Genomic DNA, 19,739 nt, shown 5'->3' on the forward strand with positions numbered 1-19,739 from the left:
TGCCGCCGGACGTCACTCATGGAAATCCGCTCCGTTGTGAGGAAAAAGAATCACTCAAGTATTGTCGAGTAATGGTCATCTACGTTGGCAGTACGCAAGTAAATTAAAGGGAGGCGCGGTGTTTTCATCTTGGCCTCGCCTGCCCCGGAAGTGCTCGCTGTTCCGCTGGGCGTGGGTAGACAGCTGAGGCCGGAGGCGGCGATGGAGTTGTGCGAGATCTTGTACAACAAGGCGGAATATATTGAGACGGTGAGCGGCCCGGGTTGTTTGTTTTCTCCAAAGAACCGTGTCGGTCACCGGGCTGTCGAGAATGGAGAGGCAGCCCATCAGTTGGGGGACGAGGGGAGGGCGGAGTTGGGTGGGGACCAGCAGTTGAGGGAGGGGCACCTCTGTTTCGGGGTGCAGAATGAGGGGGCATAGGATGAATAGAAAACTGGTACCATGGTGGACAGAGGAATGTTGTCAGGCTGTAAAAAACAGAAATAGAGCACTCAGGCTAGTTAAAAGAACCCATAATATGCAGCATTTGGTTCAATATAAGAAAGCACAGGCACTGGTGAGAAGAACTATACGTCAAGCTAAAAGGGCAAGTTGGAGGAGTTTTTGCGACAAGGTAGGAAGAACAACACCTGTGGGAGAGATATGGGGAATGATTAAGAGGATGGGAGGAGATAGAAGGGAATGGGAATATCCAGTAATGATATCTGAGGAGGAAACTGCAGTCTCCAGTAGGGATAAGGCTGAGATCATGGCCAAGTCATTTGTACTGATACACAGTTCAGAAAATTTGTCTGAAGAAGGGAGAAGAAGAAGGGAAAGAATAATGAGCCAACACCCAGGTGTGTTAAGCAGGAGGGAAGAAACAGATGATATAATTGATGATCCATTTACATTAGCAGAAATGGTGAGAGCAATAAAGAGCTCGAGACCAATATCCCCAGGGAAAGATCTGATATGCTCTGTGATGCTAAAAAATCTAGGAGAAGGAGCGCTCTTGAAGTTGCTGCATTTTTATAACAGAGTGTGGGAGGAGGGAAGATTACCAAGTGCATGGAAAGAAGCAGTAGTAATTCCAATAAGGAAGCCTGGCAAGGATCTGTCAAAACCCACTAGCTACAGACCAATTGCATTAACATCAAGTATATGTAAGATAATGGAAAGGATGATAACAGAAAGGTTATCATATGAGCTTGAGAAAAGGGTAATGCTGGCAAATTATCAGAGTGGTTTTAGAAAGGGAAGGAGTTCCATAGACTCAGTGATTATGTTAGAGACTGAAATAAGGAAGGCCCAGGCAAATAGAGAGTCAGTAGTGGCAGTGTTCTTTGACATTGAAAAAGCCTATGATATGATGTGGAAGGAAGGATTATTAATTAAACTGCACAAGATGGGGGTTGGTGGGAGAGTTTTTAATTGGATTAAAGATTTTTTGTTTGGTAGAAAAATTCAAGTTCGGATGGGATCAGAATTATCAAAACAGTACATAGTGGAAAATGGCACACCTCAAGGTAGTGTGATTAGCCCATTACTTTTCATGATTATGATCAATGATGTCTTCACAAAGGTACTAGTGGATATAGGTAGGTCACTGTTTGCGGATGATGGGGCCTTGTGGAAAAGAGGCAGGAACATGGACCATATAATCAGGAAACTACAAGAAGCAATTGATGAAGTGGTGGAGTGGGGTTATGATTGGGGATGTAGATTTTCAGTAGACAAAACTCAATCTGTATTTTTTTTACCAGGAAAAGGGTTGAGGTAGGGAAGAAGTTAAGGATATATGGGGTTGAATTAGAAAGGGTTGCATCATTTAAATTTCTGGGAGTTATATTTGATTCACGATTAACATGGGCAGACCATATCAGGAAAGTTGAGGAGAAATGTAAAAAAGTAATAAATGTGATGAGATGGTTGACTGGTAGGGAATGGGGAGCAAGTTGTTCAGCTTTGAAGAGAATGTATGTGGCTTGAGTAAGATCTGTATTGGATTATGGAAATATAGTATATGGATCAGCAGCTAGGTCTCTTATAAGGAAACTGGATGTGATTCAGGCTCAGGCCTTGGGAGTGTGCAGTGGGGCTTTTAAAACGTCACCAGTGTCAGCCCTACAGATAGAAATGGGAATAATGCCTTTGGAACTAAGAAGGATGCAACTGATGGCAAACTACTGGGCTAACTTGCAGGGGCACAATGATTCTCACCCTACTAAAGGAGTGTTGCAGGAGTGCTGGGAAAATGGGAGGTTTCAGCGGGATACCTTTAGTCGGGTAGGGAATGATATCGCGAAAGAATGTGGAGTATTTGATCTGAGGATAAGTCCTTCAGTAGTTTATCCGGTTGTAGCTCCATGGAAGCTTGTATGGCCTGACATAGACTGGCATTTATTAGAGGTAAAAAGGAAAGAAAGATATAAAACAAATTTGGTAAATGCATTTAACTGTCATGTGATGGAAAAGTATAGTGATTATACTCACATTTATACGGATGGTGCGAAGGAACCTGCAACAGGAGTGACAGGGTTTGGGGTGGTCATACCAGCAAAAGAAATTGGAATCAGCAGAAGAACATCTAATAAGTTAGGAGTGTTTACAGTGGAGATGCTGGCGGTGTTGGTTGCGTTGCAATGGGTGCAGAAAGCCAGACAAGTCAAAGCATTGATATGTTCAGATTCATCCTCAGTTCTCGCAAGTTTAAGGTCTTTTCACACAAACAGTCGGCAAGATGTACTTTATGAAGTCCTTCAGTTAGTTACAAGAATTGCCAACCAGGGAGGTCAGGTAAAATTTCTATGGGTTCCAGCACATGTAGGGGTGAAGGGGAATGAGAGGGTGGATGAGTTGGCAAAGAGGGCGTTAAAGAAAGAAAATGTGGAAATGCACATTAGTATCATTAAAGCAGAGGTTAAGTGTGTAATCTGGGAAAAAGTCAACTGAATGTGGCAAGAAAGATGGGACAGGGAGGGGAAAGGGAGGCATTTATATCAAATACTAAAGAGTGTTGCAGTTACTAGGGTAGGTAATGGAAACAGAAGAGAGGAAATTGTGTGGACTAGGTTAAGGCTGGGGCATTGTGCATTAAACAAAATATTGAAAATGATAGGGAAACACCAGACAGGATTGTGTGAGGAATGTCAGGAAGAGGAGTCAGGAGAATATGTAGTTTTGTGTTGCAGGAAGTATGGGATACAGAGAGAGATGATGAGAAATAAATTAAGGGAGTTGGGGATGCAGGAATTCACATTAAAAGGGTTGCTGGGCATGGGTGAGAGAGCACAAGTCCGGGTATTTTTAGCGTTTTTAAGGGGTACAGGGGTTTTTTATAGAATATGACGAATAAACAGGAATAGGATACTAGGATGGTCAAAGATGGGAGGGTGAAGTGTAGGTTTGTGTGTGTGATTGGGTGAAAGGATTTAGAATGTTTTTCTAGTGCACATTCTGGAGCAGAGGGTAGCGGTAATGCACCATTAAGCTGGATGCCAACCGCTGTAAAACAAGATACAGACAGACAGACAGAATGAGGGGGCATGAGTATGAGACGGGGTTTGGGGACCAGCAGTGGGAGGCTCGGGTTGGAGGGACACCCACTCATATGAGACGCGGCAGGGAGGGGGGCATTAGTGTGAGATAGAGTTGTAAGGACTGCTTTAGTAGGGTGGTGGGTTGATCTAATCTGAGATGCTTTGTTTTTGTCTGCAGGCCTCTGGTAACAAGGTGAGCAGGCAATCGGTCCTGTGTGGGAGCCAGAACATAGTATTAAATGGAAAGGTAAATGGCAGAGTTAACTGAGATGTCTTTAAAAGCAGTATTTGGTCCAGACTCGTAATTCTGTTGTCTGTGTCCTGACTTTTATGTACATCACTTCTGACCCACGTTGTTTCCCTGTTCAGCAGAATCTTGACTTTACAATCGCCATCCTTGTATTTAACTTCACATTTCCCTCCACCCCTCTAATTCTTGATGGCCCCTCGCCATTTATGTCTATGTTTCACCCAATTTTTTATATCTGAAATCATTCAGTTGTCTGGGATCTAAGCTCTGGAATTCTCTTCCTCGCAAGTAAGAGGCTGCTGCTTTGATCAAGCTGTTTGCCACCTGATTTTTATTTGTGAACTTGTGCACCTTCCTTGACTTTATCATGTGGAGCAGCCAAATCAATGTTAGTTGATGTTTATCACTTTGGCTTTTGAGCAAATGAGCAGTGTTATACTGAGTATTGCTTTATTGTTGTAGCATAGACAAGATAAAGCAAAAAGCCTTGGTTTTTCAAGCCATCCAGACAGATCATGTCTTATAATCAAATTGAGGTGGTAAAAATGTATTATGCACAATACACGACCATACGATATAAGAGCAGAATTAGGCCATTTGGCCCATTGAGTCTGCTTCCCAATTTCATCATGGCTGATCCATTTTCCCCTGAGCCCCAGTCTCCTGCCTTCTCCCTGTATCCCTTCATGCCTTGACAAATCAAGAATCTGTTAACCTCTGCCTCAAATATGCCCAATGACTTGGCCTCCACAGCTGGCTGTGTCAACAAATTCTACAGATTCACCACTCTGGCTAAGAAATTTCTCCTCATCTCAGTTCCAAATGAATGTTCCTGTATTCTGAGGCTGTGTCGTCTAGTAATAGACACCTGCCCCCCCCCGCCACCATAAGAAACATCCTCTCCACATCCACTCTTCAGGCCTTTCACCATTCGATAGGTTTCAGTAAAGTCCCCCTTCATTCTTCTGAATTCCAGTGAGTACAAGCCCAGAGCAATCAAATGCTCCTCATATGATGATCCTTTCAATCACAGAATCATTTTTGTGAACCTCCTTTAAACCCTCTCCAATGTCAGCACATCCCTTCTTAGATAAGAGGCCCAAAACTGCTCACAGTGCTCCAAGTGAGGCTTCACCAGTGCCTCAAAGTTTCAACATTACACGCTTGTTTCTATATTCCATACCAGGTAAATTTGAGAGCAGGGTGGAAGTCTCACTTGCATGGGTCCCAGCTATGCCTGCCTTTTCGTCAGCTATGTGGAACAATCTATATTCCAAACCTGCACTGGTATCACTCCCGATCTTTTCCCGTGCTACATTGGCCACTGCATTGGTGCTGCTTCCTGCACCCATGCAGAGCTGAGCTCGTGGTCTTCACCCTGCCTGGAAATTTACCTGCTCCATTTCTGACACCTCAGAATCAGGTTTATTATCACAAGCATGTGATGTGAAATTTGTTAATTTAGCAGCAGCAGTTCAATGCAATACATAATCTAGCTGAGAGCAAGGAAAAATAAATAAATAAAATAAAACATCCTAAACAAGTAAATCAATTGTGTATATTGAACAGATTATTTTTAAAAATGTGCAAAGACAGAAATACTGTATATTAAAGAAAGTGAGGTAGTGTCCAAAGCTTCAGTCTATTTAGGAATTGGATGGCAGAGGGGAAGAAGCTGTACCTCAATCACTGAGTGTGTGCCTTCAGGCTTCTGTATCTCCTACCTGATGGTAACAGTGAGAAAAGTGCATGCCCTGGGTGCTGGAGGTCTTTAATAATGGACACTGCCTTTCTGAGACACCGCTTTCTAAAGATGTCTTCGATACTTTGTAGGCTAGTACCCAAGATGGAGCTGACTAGATTTACGACCTTCTGCAGCTTCTTTCGGTCCTGTGCAGTAGCCCCTCCATACCAGACAGTGATGCAGCCTGTCAGAATGCTCTCCACGGTGCAACTTTTCTCAATCTCTTTCTTTGGAAACAGCTTATCCATTGATGTCTATTATAAACCCACTGACTCTCACAGCTACCTGGACTATGCCTCTTCCCACACTGTTACTTGTAAAAATGCCATCCCCTTCTCTCAATTCCTCCGTCTCCGCTGCGTCTGCTCTTGGGATGAGGCTTTTCATTCCAGAACTTCTCTTCCTCCATCATCAATGCTGCCTTCAACTGCGTCTCTTCCATTTCATGCACGTCTGCCCTCACCCCATCCTCCCACCACTCCACCAGGGATAGGGTTCCTCTTGTCCTCACCTACCACCCCACCAGCCTCCACATCAGCACATAATTCTCTGTAACTTCCGCCGTCTCCAAAGGGATCCCACCACCAAGCACATCTTCCCTCCCCCCCCCACTTCTACTTTCTGCAAGGATCGCTCCCTACATGACCTCCTTGTCCATTAATTCCTCCCTACTGATCTGTCTCGGTACTTATCCTTGCAAGTAGAACAAGTGCTACACCTGCCCCTACACCACCTCCCTCACTACCATTCAGGGCTCCAAACCGTCCTTCCAGGTGAGGCGACACTTCACCTGTGAGTCTGTTGCGGTCATCTACTATATCCAGTGCTCTCATTGTGGCCTCCTGTATATCAATCTGTCCGCCAGAAAAAGCAGGATCTCCCAGTGGCCACCCATTTTAATTCCACTTCCCATTCCCATTCTGACACGTCAGTTCATGGCCTCCTCTACTGTTGCGATGAGGCCACACTCGGGTTAGAGGAGCAACGCCTTGTATTCTATCTGGCTAGTCTCCAACCTGCTGGAATGAACATCAATTTCTCGAACTTCTGGTAATGGTCTCCCCACCATTCCCCATTCTCAATTCCCAATTCCCATTTCTCTCTCTCACCTTATCTCCTTACTTGTCCATTATATCTCCCTCTGGTGCTCTTCCATGGGCTTCTCTTCTCTCCTATCAGATACCCCCTTCTCCAGCTTGTATCTCTTTCACCAGTGAACTTCCCAGCTCTTTACTTCACCCCTTCCCCCACCTCAATTTCACCCATCACTTTGTTTCTTCATCCCCTCCCCCCACCTTCTTACTCTGACTCCTCATCCTTTTTTCTCCAGTCCAGATGAAGGTTCTTGGACTGAAACACGACTGTACTCTTTTTCCGTAAATGCTGCCTGGCCTGCTGAGTTCTTCCAGCATGTGTGTGTTAACAGGGCTAGATCTCTGATTATTGAAGTTATTAGGTTTAGAGGTGAAAGCTGCTGTTTATTTATCAGCTTTGTTTTCCCCTGAAGGCCCACTTGTATTGTGGTATCATCTTTTAAGCATTGAATTGCATTCTTTATTGTCTCAATCTCAATCTCAGTGGTATCCCGCGTGGTGGGGTGGAGACGCCTCTCTACAAAAGGAAATGTAAGGTGCTCCTTCCCTCCGCTAGCCTGCAGGTCACCTTTGGGCAAGGTTTAGCACCTGCTTAGCCCCCTGATCAGGGTCACATGAAGCCATGGGAGCAGGTGGTGGATGGCCGTATTATGAGTAGTTGGTGCATATCACATCCTCGTTTTGTGACCAATGACGCCAGACAGACAATCTCTTAAAATTGATCATGGCTGGGGTCACCCGTCTTGTAAAGACACTGCCCAGAAGAAGGCAATGGCAAACTACTTGTGTAGAAAAAATTGCCAAGAACAATCATGGTCAAAGACCATAGTCACCCATGTCCCACAACACGACACAATGGTGATCTAGCATGGAGCGCATCTCAGCAGAGACACTTGTGCTTCTCACTACCCTGTTCCATCACTGATACAACCGTTCCCTGGGCACTATTGGTTCATGATGTGTCAGTGACGGGGGCTGCTTTCTTCCCCTGATTCGTTACCTTGATGGTTAATTACTTCACTTGTTTGACCTTCTCACTAATGTGTGGCTGAAACCATCCCAGTCAGAACACTTAACTGGGAAGCCAAGGATCCTTGGATTCATTGATAATGCTTTCTGGACCTCTCCTGTTCTGGATATCTTTCATTCCTTAGACTCATAACAGTAATGAAGTTTCCACACTAGTACTTCATTCTATTGCCTATTTTACATGGTGAATTTAATGTGGTTTTTATTTTTAAAAACAGACCATCGTTATGAACGACTGCATTATCCGTGGAGACCTGGCGAATGTGAGGGTTGGACGGCATTGTGTCATCAAGAGCCGAAGTGTCATAAGGCCGCCTTTTAAGAAATTTAGCAAAGGGTGAGGTTCTTGCGTTGTAAATCCAGATCTTACTGTAACATGCCATTGGGCTGGGCTTATAGATGGGTTGGATTGAGAGCTTGTTTTGGCCACCTTTCCCCTTCCAGAAGTTTCTGAATCTGTTTTTGCACGAAATGGTGCTTTTTAAAAATTTAAACAAATGAGAAAGGAGTTTATGCGGAGTTGTTAGTTAAGGAGCACCCAAGCACACTTAGTTTGTGCTGAACAGTTATTCGTCCTACTAACATTGACCTGCACCATAGCCCTCCAACCTCTCCCATCCTGTACTTTATCCAAACTTTTCTTAAATATTGTCATCGAACCCACATCCACTAGCTTGTTCCACACTAGCACCACATTCTGAGGTTCCCCTTAAATATTTCACTTTATATTAATATTGTTATATAAGTAATTTTTTTTCCACAAACATAGACTGGGATTATTGTTAAGGGCTTGATGGGGTGGAATTTATGTGCATTCAGGAAACTTTCCTTGGGCAATATTTTGAGGACCCTGCAAAGTTTGACCTACTCTTGGAAATGGAGCAGGGCAAATGTTTGAGGTGACATTGGGAGTGACTTAGGGGCAAGTGACCATAGTTCAATTAGTTTTGAAATAGTTACAGAAAGAGGACATTGCGGCAGGGGACTCATGGAGTGAGCTGCTTTTGGGCGTTGCTCCGTACCCTTTACATTTTTACATGTAACCACTCTTACTTACCTTACCTATACTTACACTAAACGATCTATATTATTGAACTACGACTTTTACTTTTTGAAAATGAATACCAGAACACAAGAAGCCAAAGAAGGGAAAGGATCCACCAGGAACGGAAAAAAAATGGTGATCCTGGAACTTCGAAGGATGCTCTGGTAACTATGGAACAAATGAAGAAACTTTTAAAAGATACAGTTAATCGAAAACACCGCAATTGAAGAAGCGTTGAATTTGAGGAACGAAGTATCAAGAACATTCAGACGTGAAATCGACCAACATCAAGTCAGAATTTCGGAATTAGATGAAGATGGCCGTAAAAGAGAAAAAAGAATTGAAGCGCCTGAAAAATGTTTAACTTCGGTAACTCAGCAATTGGAACGCTATCAAGCTAAGACTATCGATCTTGAAAATCGTTCCCGACGACAGAATTTGCACTTAATTGGTTTCCCTGAGGATGTTGAGAAGGGAGATCGTACCAAATATTTTTCTAAGTTGCTAATGGATGTGTTTGGCTCTGATATATTGGAAGAACCACTGATATTAGATCGTGCTCATTGTTCATTCCGTTTTAATCCGGAGAAATCGGCTAAACCGAGATCGATCATTATTCGATTTCATTACGTCCACGAGAAGGAACAAGTTATCCGAGCGGCTCGGAAGAAAGGTACGAACGAATTTCAAGATTTGAAGTTCAGAATTGTTGAAGACTACAGCCAAGTGGTACTGAAAAAACGGACGGCTTTTAAACCTCAGGTGGCAGAACTTTATCGTCGGGGCTATAAAATAGCGCTACTGTTTCCAGCCCGTCTGAGAGTGGTTATGCCGGATAACTCGCGCAGTCTGTTTAAAAATCCGATGGAAGCCCAAAGTTTTCTCGATGATCTGCCTCCCTTTACGGAGGATTAATCAATGTATCATTTGGTTTTTTTTCTCTCGTCTCTGATTATTTAGTTCGAGGTTTTGTTTTCTCGATCTGGCAGTGTAGGTTCGTTTTATATAGTTAAATGATATTAGGCTTTTCTGTTAGTGATCCTGTATATCTTACTCTTAATACCTTTGGGTAGTTATTTAGTTATAAGTTTAAAGATTGTTTTCTTTTCGAAATGTTACTAAAGTATTATATTTTAAAATGGAGGATTGTTTTTTTCTTCTCCCCAGAATCCTTGCTGTTTCTTACATCATTTCCGATCATTTATATTTGAAAAATTAATATAGTAATATGATTTAATGTTCGATGTTCTTTGAAATATGAGTAGCAAGGAACTTTTTAATGCTTTTAATCTCTTGTTGTAGTTAGTTTTTACTTTTTTCCATAAGGGTGGTGTTTTTCTTGATAAATATATTTCTGTTGGGTTGCCCTCCGGAAAGATGGGGGTAGGTTTAGTCTTAGATTTAGCATTGGCCACTGTCTGGCTTTTTTCTGGGGTTTTGTGGGAGGTGGGTGGTATTTTTCCCTTTATTCCTTTTTCATTTTTTCTTTTTAAACGGGCTGACCAGAAACTACTAAAATGTCTGAAATGTCGTAACTTTCGGTTCCTCTTTGGATCTTTTTTCCTCTTCCGGGGTCATGAGTCTCTACTCTGGTTAACCCTTTACATTCTTTATACTCGAGCTCATTATGATGGATAAGACCATTAATTTAGTTTCTTGGAATACAAATGGTTTAAACCACCCGGTTAAACGGAAGAAAATTTTTTAAAGTATTCCACAGGATGAATGCTCATATTATTTTTGTACAAGAAACTCATGTCCGGAAAGAGGATAATCAACGTTTCTTTAGATTCTGGAAGGAACAACAGTATCATGCGAATTCACAAGCTAAAGTAAAAGGTGTTTCTATATTTATAAATTCGTCAATTTCATTTACGCACTATGAGACGATTTCAGATTCTAATGGCAGATTTTTATTGATTACTGGCTTGCTATTTAACAAAAAAGTTGCCATGCTCAATGTTTATGCCCCAAATGTTGACTGTCCTGATTTTTTTCAAGAATCTCCTCACATCTCTTCCCAATTTAAATGACTATATGCTGATTATGGGTGGTGATTTTAATTGCTGTTTAAACCCTTTGATAGATAGATCTAAGTTTAATCAAGCACTTCCGAATAAATCGGCTACCCTTATTAACTCTTTTATGATTGACTCTGGAATCTCAGAAATTTGGAGATTCTTGCATCCGAATGACAAAGAGTTCTCTTTTTTTTCACATGTACATCAGCATTATTCAAGAATTGACTACTTTCTTATTGACTCTCGATTAATTCCTTTTGTTATGAGTTGTGAATATGATTCTATTGCTGTTTCTGACCATGCACCGTTGAAATTATTTATCAACTTAAGGGATATATCTACTAAATCTAGACAATGGAGATTTAATATCTCTTTGCTTCAAGATTCAGATTTCGTTAGGTTTATTGATGAACAGATTAAGTTTTTCTTTACAATGAATTCCACGGATGATATTTCCAGTGGGATCCTCTGGGATACTTTTAAAGCATATATTCGTGGACAAATTATTTCGTACACTGCTGGACTAAAAAAGCGAACTAATAAGGAAATACTTAAACTGGTTGACAAGATTAAAGAAGTTGATAAGAAATATTCTATAGCTCCTAATCAAGAACTTTATAAACAGAGAGTTGAACTTCAAATGGAACATAACCTTTTATTATCATCTTCAATTGAAAGTCAATTAACCAAAACTAAGAGTCAATTTTATATACATGGTGATAAAACTGGGAAACTTTTAGTTAATCAATTGAAATCGGCCTCGGTTAAACGACAGATTCTTAAAATTCGTAAACAAGATGGCACTTTGACAGTTGACCATGACGAGATTAGTAAATCCTTTCAAGAATTTTATACCTCTCTTTATCAATCAGAATTTCCTGATGACTCCACTATAATGTATGAATTTTTTAAGAAATTGAATATTCCAAAATTATCATCTAATGAACGTTCAAAACTGGATGTACCTATTACAGTTGAGGAAATAAAGAATGCTATTTTTTCAGTGAATTCAGGTAAAGCACCTGGTCCAGATGGATTTACAGTAGAATTTTTAAAATTTTTCTCAACTACACTAACTCCTTGGCTATGTAGCATTTTTAGGGATGCAGTTTCAATAGGTAAATTACCACAATCTTTCTATCGAGCTTCTATTTCCCTAATTCTTAAAAAAGATAAAGATCCCACTGAATGTGCATCTTATTTGAGGAGAGGGGCAGTATGAGTGTGAGGGCAGTTTGCTGTTCTCAGTGTCGGATGTGGGAGGCCCTGGAGTCTCCAAGCCTCCCTGACGTCTACATCTGCGCCAAGTGCATCGAGATGCAGCTTCTAAGGGACCACGTTACGGAACTGGAGCTGCAGCTCGATGACCTTCGTCTGGTCAGGGAGAGTGAGGAGTTGATAGAGAGGAGTTGCAGGCAGGTGGTCACGCCGGGGCCACAGGAGGCAGACAAGTGGGTCACGGTTGGGAGGGGGAAGGGGAAGAGTCGGGTAATAGGGAGTACCCTGGTGGCTGTGCCCCTTAACAATAGGTACTCCTGTTTGAGTACTGTTGGGGGGGACAGCTTACCCGGGGGAAGCGACAGTGGCCGTGCCTCCGGCACAGAGTCTGGCCCTGTAGCTCAGAAGGGTAGGGGAAGGAAGAGGAGGGCAGTTGTGATAGGGGACTCGATAGTAAGGGGGTCAGATAGGCGATTCTGTGGACGCAGTCCAGAGACCCAGATGGTAGTTTGCCTCCCTGGTGCCAGGGTCCGGGATATTTCTGATCGTGTCCAAGATATCCTGAAGTGGGAGGGTGAGGAGCCAGAGGTCGTGGTACATATAGGTACCAATGACATAGGTAGGAAAAGGGATGAGGTCCTGAAAGGAGAATATAGGGAGCTAGGAAGGGAGTTGAGAAAAAGGACCGCAAAGGTAGTAATCTCGGGATTACTGCCTGTGCCACGCGACAGTGAGAGTAGGAATGCGATGAGGTGGAGGATAAATGCGTGGCTGAGGGATTGGAGCAGCGGACAGGGATTCAAGTTTTTGGATCATTGGGACCTCTTCTGGCGCAGGCGTGACCTGTACAAAAAGGACGGGTTACACTTAAATCCTAGGGGGACCAACATCCTGGCAGGGAGATTGGCGAGGGCTACTGAGATGACTTTAAATTTGAATGGTTGGGGGGTGGGAATCAAATTAAAGAGGCTAGGCGTGAGGAGGTTAGTTCACAACAGGGGGATGGGAACCAGTGCAGAGAGACAGAGGGGTGTAAAGTGAGGGTAGAAGCAAAAAGTACTAAGGAGAAAAGTAAAAGTGGCAGGCCGACAAATCCAGGGCAAGCATTAAAAAGGGCCACTTTTCAACATAATTGTATAAGGGCTAAGAGAGTTGTAAAAGAGCGCCTAAGGGCTTTGTGTGTCAATGCAAGGAGCATTCGTAATAAGGTGGATGAATTGAAAGTGCAGATTGTTATTAATGATTATGATATAGTTGGGATCACAGAGACATGGCTCCAGGGTGACCAAGGATGGGAGCTCAACGTTCAGGGATATTCAATATTCAGGAGGGATAGACATAAAGGAAGGGGAGGTGGGGTGGCGTTGCTGGTTAAAGAAGAGATTAACGCAATAGAAAGGAAGGACATAAGCCGGGAAGATGTGGAATCGATATGGGTAGAGCTGCGTAACACTAAGGGGCAGAAGACGCTGGTGGGAGTTGTGTACAGGCCACCTAACAGTAGTAGTGAGGTCGGAGATGGTATTAAACAGGAAATTAGAAATGTGTGCAATAAAGGAACAGCAGTTATAATGGGTGACTTCAATCTACATGTAGATTGGGTGGACCAAATTGGAAAAGGTGCTGAGGAAGAGGATTTCTTGGAATGTATGCGGGATGGTTTTTTGAACCAACATATCGAGGAACCAACTAGAGAGCAGGCTATTCTGGGCTGGGTTTTGAGCAATGAGGAAGGGTTAATTAGCAATCTTGTCATGAGAGGCCCCTTGGGTAAGAGTGACCATAATATGGTGGAATTCTTCATTAAGATGGAGAGTGACATAGTTAATTCAGAAACAAAGGTTCTGAACTTAAAGAGGGGTAACTTTGAAGGTATGAGACGTGAATTAGCTAAGATAGACTGGCAAATGACACTTAAAGGATTGACGGTGGGTATGCAATGGCAAGCATTTAAAGGTTGCATGGATGAACTACAACAATTGTTCATCCCAGCTTGGCAAAAGAATAAATCAAGGCAGGTAGTGCACCCGTGGCTGACAAGAGAAATTAGGGATAGTGTCAATTCCAAAGAAGAAGCATACAAATTAGCCAGAAAAAGTGGCTCACCTGAGGACTGGGAGAAATTCAGAGTTCAGCAGAGGAGGACAAAGGTCTTAATTAGGAAGGGGAAAAAAGATTATGAGAGAAAACTGGCAGGGAACATAAAAACTGACTGTAAAAGCTTTTATAGATATGTGAAAAGGAAAAGACTGGTAAAGACAAATGTAGGTCCCCTACAGACAGAAACAGGTGAATTGATTATGGGGAGCAAGGACATGGCAGACCAATTGAATAATTACTTTGGTTCTGTCTTCACTAAGGAGGACATAAATAATCTTCTGGAAATAGTAGGGGACAGAGGGTCCAGTGAGATGGAGGAACTGAGGGAAATACATGTTAGTAGGGAAGTGGTGTTAGGTAAATTGAAGGGATTAAAGGCAGATAAATCCCCAGGGCCAGATGGTCTGCATCCCAGAGTGCTTAAGGAAGCAGCCTAAGAAATAGTGGATGCATTAGTGATAATTTTTCAAAACTCGTTAGATTCTGGACTAGTTCCTGAGGATTGGAGGGTGGCTAATGTAACCCCACTTTTTAAAAAAGGAGGGAGAGAGAAACCGGGGAATTATAGACCGGTTAGCCTAATGTCGGTGGTGGGGAAACTGCTGGAGTCAGTTATCAAGGATGTGATAACAGCACATTTGGAAAGCGGTGAAATCATCGGACAAAGTCAGCATGGATTTGTGAAAGGAAAATCATGTCTGACGAATCTCATAGAATTTTTTGAGGATGTAACTAGTAGAGTGGATAGGGGAGAACCAGTGGATGTGGTATATTTGGATTTTCAAAAGGCTTTTGACAAGGTCCCACACAGGAGATTAGTGTGCAAACTTAAAGCACACGGTATTGGGGGTAAGGTATTGATGTGGATAGAGAATTGGTTAGCAGACAGGAAGCAAAGAGTGGGAATAAACGGGACCTTTTCAGAATGGCAGGCGGTGACTAGTGGGGTACCGCAAGGCTCAGTGCTGGGACCCCAGTTGTTTACAATATATATTAATGACTTGGATGAGGGAATTAAATGCAGCATCTCCAAGTTTGCGGATGACACGAAGCTGGGTGGCAGTGTTAGCTGTGAGGAGGATGCTAAGAGGATGCAGGGTGACTTGGATAGGTTGGGTGAGTGGGCAAACTCATGGCAGATGCAATTTAATGTGGATAAATGTGAAGTTATCCACTTTGGTGGCAAAAATAGGAAAACAGATTATTATCTGAATGGTGGCCGATTAGGAAAAGGGTAGGTGCAACGAGACCTGGGTGTCATTATACACCAGTCATTGAAAGTGAGCATGCAGGTACAGCAGACGGTGAAAAAGGCGAATGGTATGCTGGCACATATAGCGAGAGGATTCGAGTACAGGAGCAGGGAGGTACTACTGCAGTTGTACAAGGCCTTGGTGAGACCACACCTGGAGTATTGTGTGCAGTTTTGGTCCCCTAATCTGAGGAAAGACATCTTTGCCATAGAGGGAGTACAAAGAAGGTTCACCAGATTGATTCCTGGGATGGCAGGTCTTTCATATGAAGAAAGACTGGATGAACTGGGCTTGTACTCGTTGGAATTTAGAAGATTGAGGGGGGATCTGATTGAAACGTATAAGATCCTAAAGGGATTGGACAGGCTAGATGCGGGAAGATTGTTCCCGATGTTGGGGAGATCCAGAACGAGGGGTCACAGTTTGAGGATAGAGGGGAAGCCTTTTAGGACCGAGATTAGGAAAAACTTCTTCACACAGAGAATGGTGAATCTGTGGAATTCTCTGCCACAGCAAACTGTTGAGGCCAGTTCATTGGCTATATTTAAGAGGGAGTTAGATATGGCCCTTGTGGCTATGGGGATCAGGGGGTATGGAGGGAAGGCTGGGGCGGGGTTCTGAGTTGGATGATCAGCCATGATCATAATAAATGGCGGTGCAGGCTCGAAGGGCCAAATGGCCTACTCCTGCACCTGTTTTCTATGTTTCTATGTTTATAGGCCTATATCTCTGCCGAATGTTGATTCTAAGATTTTTTCTCAAATATTGGCAACGAGATTGGAGAATGTATTACCCCAAGTTATTTCTGCTAATCAAACTGGATTTATTAAAAATCGTTACTCTTTTTTTAATATTAGGAGATTAATGAATATTGTTTATACGCCTTCACCCAAAATTCCAGAATGTGTCGTCTCATTGGATGCTGAAAAAGCTTTTGATAGAGTTGAATGGGTATATTTATTCAATACCCTTGGGAAATTTAATTTTAGTCCGATATTCATTTCCTGGATTAAACTGATATATTTTACCCCTTTGGCCTCGGTATTTACTAACAACCAAAGATCCCCCTTTTTTCATTTATTCCGTGGTACTAGGCAGGGTTGCCCTCTTAGTCCATTACTATTTGATATTGCCTTGGAACCGCTAGCTATTGCCGTTTGTGACTTCCCTAATATATTTGGTATTACCCGTGGAAATGAGACTCATAAATTATCACTATATGCAGATGATCTACTATTATATATTTCTAACCCAGGAAAATCTATTCCGGCAGTATTAACTTTGCTTGCTCAGTTTAGTAGCTTTTCTGGTTATAAACTGAACCTAAATAAGAGTGAACTCTTTCCATTAAATATGCAGGTTCCTATTTATAGGTATTCTCCATTTAGATTGATTACTGATTATTTTACTTATTTGGGAGTTAAAATTACTAAGTGACATAAGGATCTATTCAATTTCAACCTTTTACCATTAATTAATCAGGTTAAACAACTGATTACTAAATGGTCCCCTTTGTCTCTATCATTGATTGGCCGTATTAATGCTTTTAAAATGATTATTTTACCCAAATTTTTATATTTATTTCAAGCGATACCGATTTTTATTCCTAAATCTTTTTTTGATATTATTGACTCTAAAATTTCTTCTTATATATGGCAAAATAGAAATCCCAGATTAAGTAAGCAGGTGGTTTGGCATTGCCTGTCCTAAGATTTTACTACTGGGCAATTAATATCCGATACTTAATATTTTGGACACAAGATTGGAATATAACTCCAAGCCCACGTTGGGTAAACCTTGAAGGCCATTCTGTACAAGGGTTTTCTTTAGCCTCCATTTTAGGAACTTCATTGCCTTTTGCACTATCTAAATTGAAGAAACAAATTTTCAACCCTATAGTTAAACATACATTGCGAATATGTTTCCAATTTTGTAAATTTTTTGGCCTGAATGAATTTATGTTATCAAGTCCTATTATATCTAAATTTTTTTTTCCAATCTTCGGTAATGGACCAAGCCTTTTTGATATGGAAAACGAAAGGCATAATATGTTTTCGCGATTTATTTTTGGATAACTGCTTTATGTCTTTTGAGCAGTTATCTGAGAAATTTGATTTGCCTAGATCCCATTTTTTTAGATACTTACAAATAAGAAATTTTTTAAATATTACATTGCCTACCTTTTCGACTTCCAATCCTTCTGGCACTCTTAATAAAATCTTAGGCTTTAATCCTTTGCAGAAGGGATTAATAGCAATAATTTATGATATAATTATGAAATTACAGCCAGATATATCGGACAAAATTAAAAATGAATGGGAAAGGGAACTTCAACTTTCCCTACCTACAGAGAAATGGGATAAAATTTTTCAATTAGTTAGTACTTCTTCTATATGTGCTAAACATACTTTAATACAACTTAAAGTAGACAGAGCTCATATGTCCAAAGATAAACTAGCTCGATTTTATTCCCATATAAACCCTACTTGTGATAGATGTCACTCTGAAGTGGCTTCTTTAACTCATATGTTTTGGTCCTGTCCTCTTTTGGAAAAATATTGGAAAGACATTTTTGTCATTATTTCAACAGTTCTATGTTTCGATTTAAAACCCCATCCTATTACGGCAATCTTTGGATTGCCAGTGGTAGAACGTAGATCTTTGTCTTCTTCAGCCTGTCGAATGATAGCTTTTGTTACTTTAATGGCGAGAAGATCTATTTTGTTGAACTGGAAGGAAACTAATCCTCCAACTATATTCCAGTGGTTTTCTCAAACCATATTAAGTTTAAATTTAGAAAAAATTAGAAGTGATATTTTTGACCCTTTGGTTAAATTTGAAGAAACTTGGAAACCTTTTATGCAACATTTTCACATGATGTAATCTGACCTTTGGAATCTTTTTTCTAAATTTAAATTATATGATGAGAGGAGCAGAGTTAATGACATTATTGAACATGTCCGATATAAGCTGTTGGTCTAGCCCTGTTTTGTTTTTTTTTCTTGGGGTTTTTTTTTCCTTTTTTTTCTTTCTTTTTATTTCTTTTTTAATGTTTAATCTCATTATGAGTTTGGAAGTCTTTTATATCTATGTTACTTAAAATTCATTTTATATATGTTGATGAACATTTTTCCAATCTCTTTGTACCAACTTTGTTATTGAGTTTGTAATTTTGAAAAATTAATAAAAAGATTTATATAAAAAAAAGGGACAGAACTGGTCCACTAGTTCATGCTCTAACTTGGGGTACAGTGAATTTTGATGGTATGAGACAGGAGCTTGCAAAGGTTGATTAGAGTTAGTTGCTTGTGGACAAAGGGACTACAGGCAAGTGGGAGGCTTTTAAAGGTGCAACAGTGAGAGTTTAAGGTCTGCGTGTTCCTGAAGGGCAAGGCTGGTAGGGGCAGAGAACCTTGGATGATGAGGGATGTTGAGGCCCTCTGTAGGAGAAAGGAGGCATGGGTCAAATACAGGCAGCTGGGATAAGGGATCTCTGAGGAATATAAAGGATGCTGGAGTGTACTTGAGAAGGAAATCGGGAAGCAAAAAAGAAACATGCGGTAATGTTGGCAGGAAAGATTAAGGAAAATTCGAAGAGATATTATGTACTTAAAAGGGAAAAAGGGTAACCAGAGAGAATACGGCTTCTCAAAGACCTAGGAGGACACATTTGTGTGGAGCTGCAGGGGATGGGCAAATAATATTTCTTTGAGTATTTCTCCTGCTTTTACCATGGAGAAAGACATAAGACTTCAGAACCAGGAAAAGTAAATGGGGAGGTGTTCAGTAGTTACTATTATCAGAGAGGAGATGCTAGATGTCTTAAAAGGTATGACAGATAAATCTCTAGGGCCTGTACAGGTATATTCAGGGAGGCCAGAGAAGAAATTGCAGGAGCCCTGGCTGAGATGTTTGCATCACGATTAGCCATGGGTGAGGTACCTGCAGACTTGGGTGACAAGCATTGTACCTTCACTTAAGAAAGGCAGCATAGTAAAACTGGGAACTATAGCCAATAAATCTAGCATCTGTGGAGATAAGTTACTGGAACAGATGCTGAGGGGTAAGAGGTACATACTTCTGGAAAGGTAGTGGATGATTAGGGGTATTCAACATGGCTTTGTGTGTCGCTGATCATGTATAACGAACTTCACTGAGTTGTTTTTGAAATGACTGAGAAAATTCATGAAGGCAGCGGAGGAGATGTAATTTATATTGACTTCTGTAGCCTTCATTAAGGTTCCACATGGTATGAGAAAGTGTTTGTTTATTAAAATTCTTCTTGCAGGGTTGCCTTCTTTCCACTGCACATTGGTGACCATGTATTCATCGAGGAAGACTGTGTGGTAAATGCAGCCCAGATTGGATCTTATGTTCACATAGGGAAGAACTGTGTTATTGTAAGTACAGAACTTTTTTAATCACTCAGTCTGTAATTGTACAGTATGTTGACCATATGTAGGA

General features: G+C 41.4%; 1 protein-coding gene across 1 annotated transcript in view; it reads left to right on the top strand.

Moving 5' to 3' along the window:
• Positions 1–18: 18 nt before the first annotated feature.
• Positions 19–19,739, top strand: part of dctn5 (dynactin 5) — a 35,599-nt gene continuing 15,878 nt past the window's right edge. Inside the window, exons 1-4 of the mRNA XM_063058713.1 lie at positions 19–249; positions 3,700–3,768; positions 7,857–7,975; positions 19,564–19,675. Of these exons, the coding sequence (XP_062914783.1) occupies positions 202–249; positions 3,700–3,768; positions 7,857–7,975; positions 19,564–19,675 (348 nt within the window). The 5' untranslated portion in view covers positions 19–201. The remainder of the gene's footprint in view (positions 250–3,699; positions 3,769–7,856; positions 7,976–19,563; positions 19,676–19,739) is intronic.

Source organism: Mobula hypostoma, chromosome 9 (genome assembly GCF_963921235.1).
Source record: "Mobula hypostoma chromosome 9, sMobHyp1.1, whole genome shotgun sequence".
Lineage (NCBI taxonomy): Eukaryota > Metazoa > Chordata > Chondrichthyes > Myliobatiformes > Myliobatidae > Mobula > Mobula hypostoma.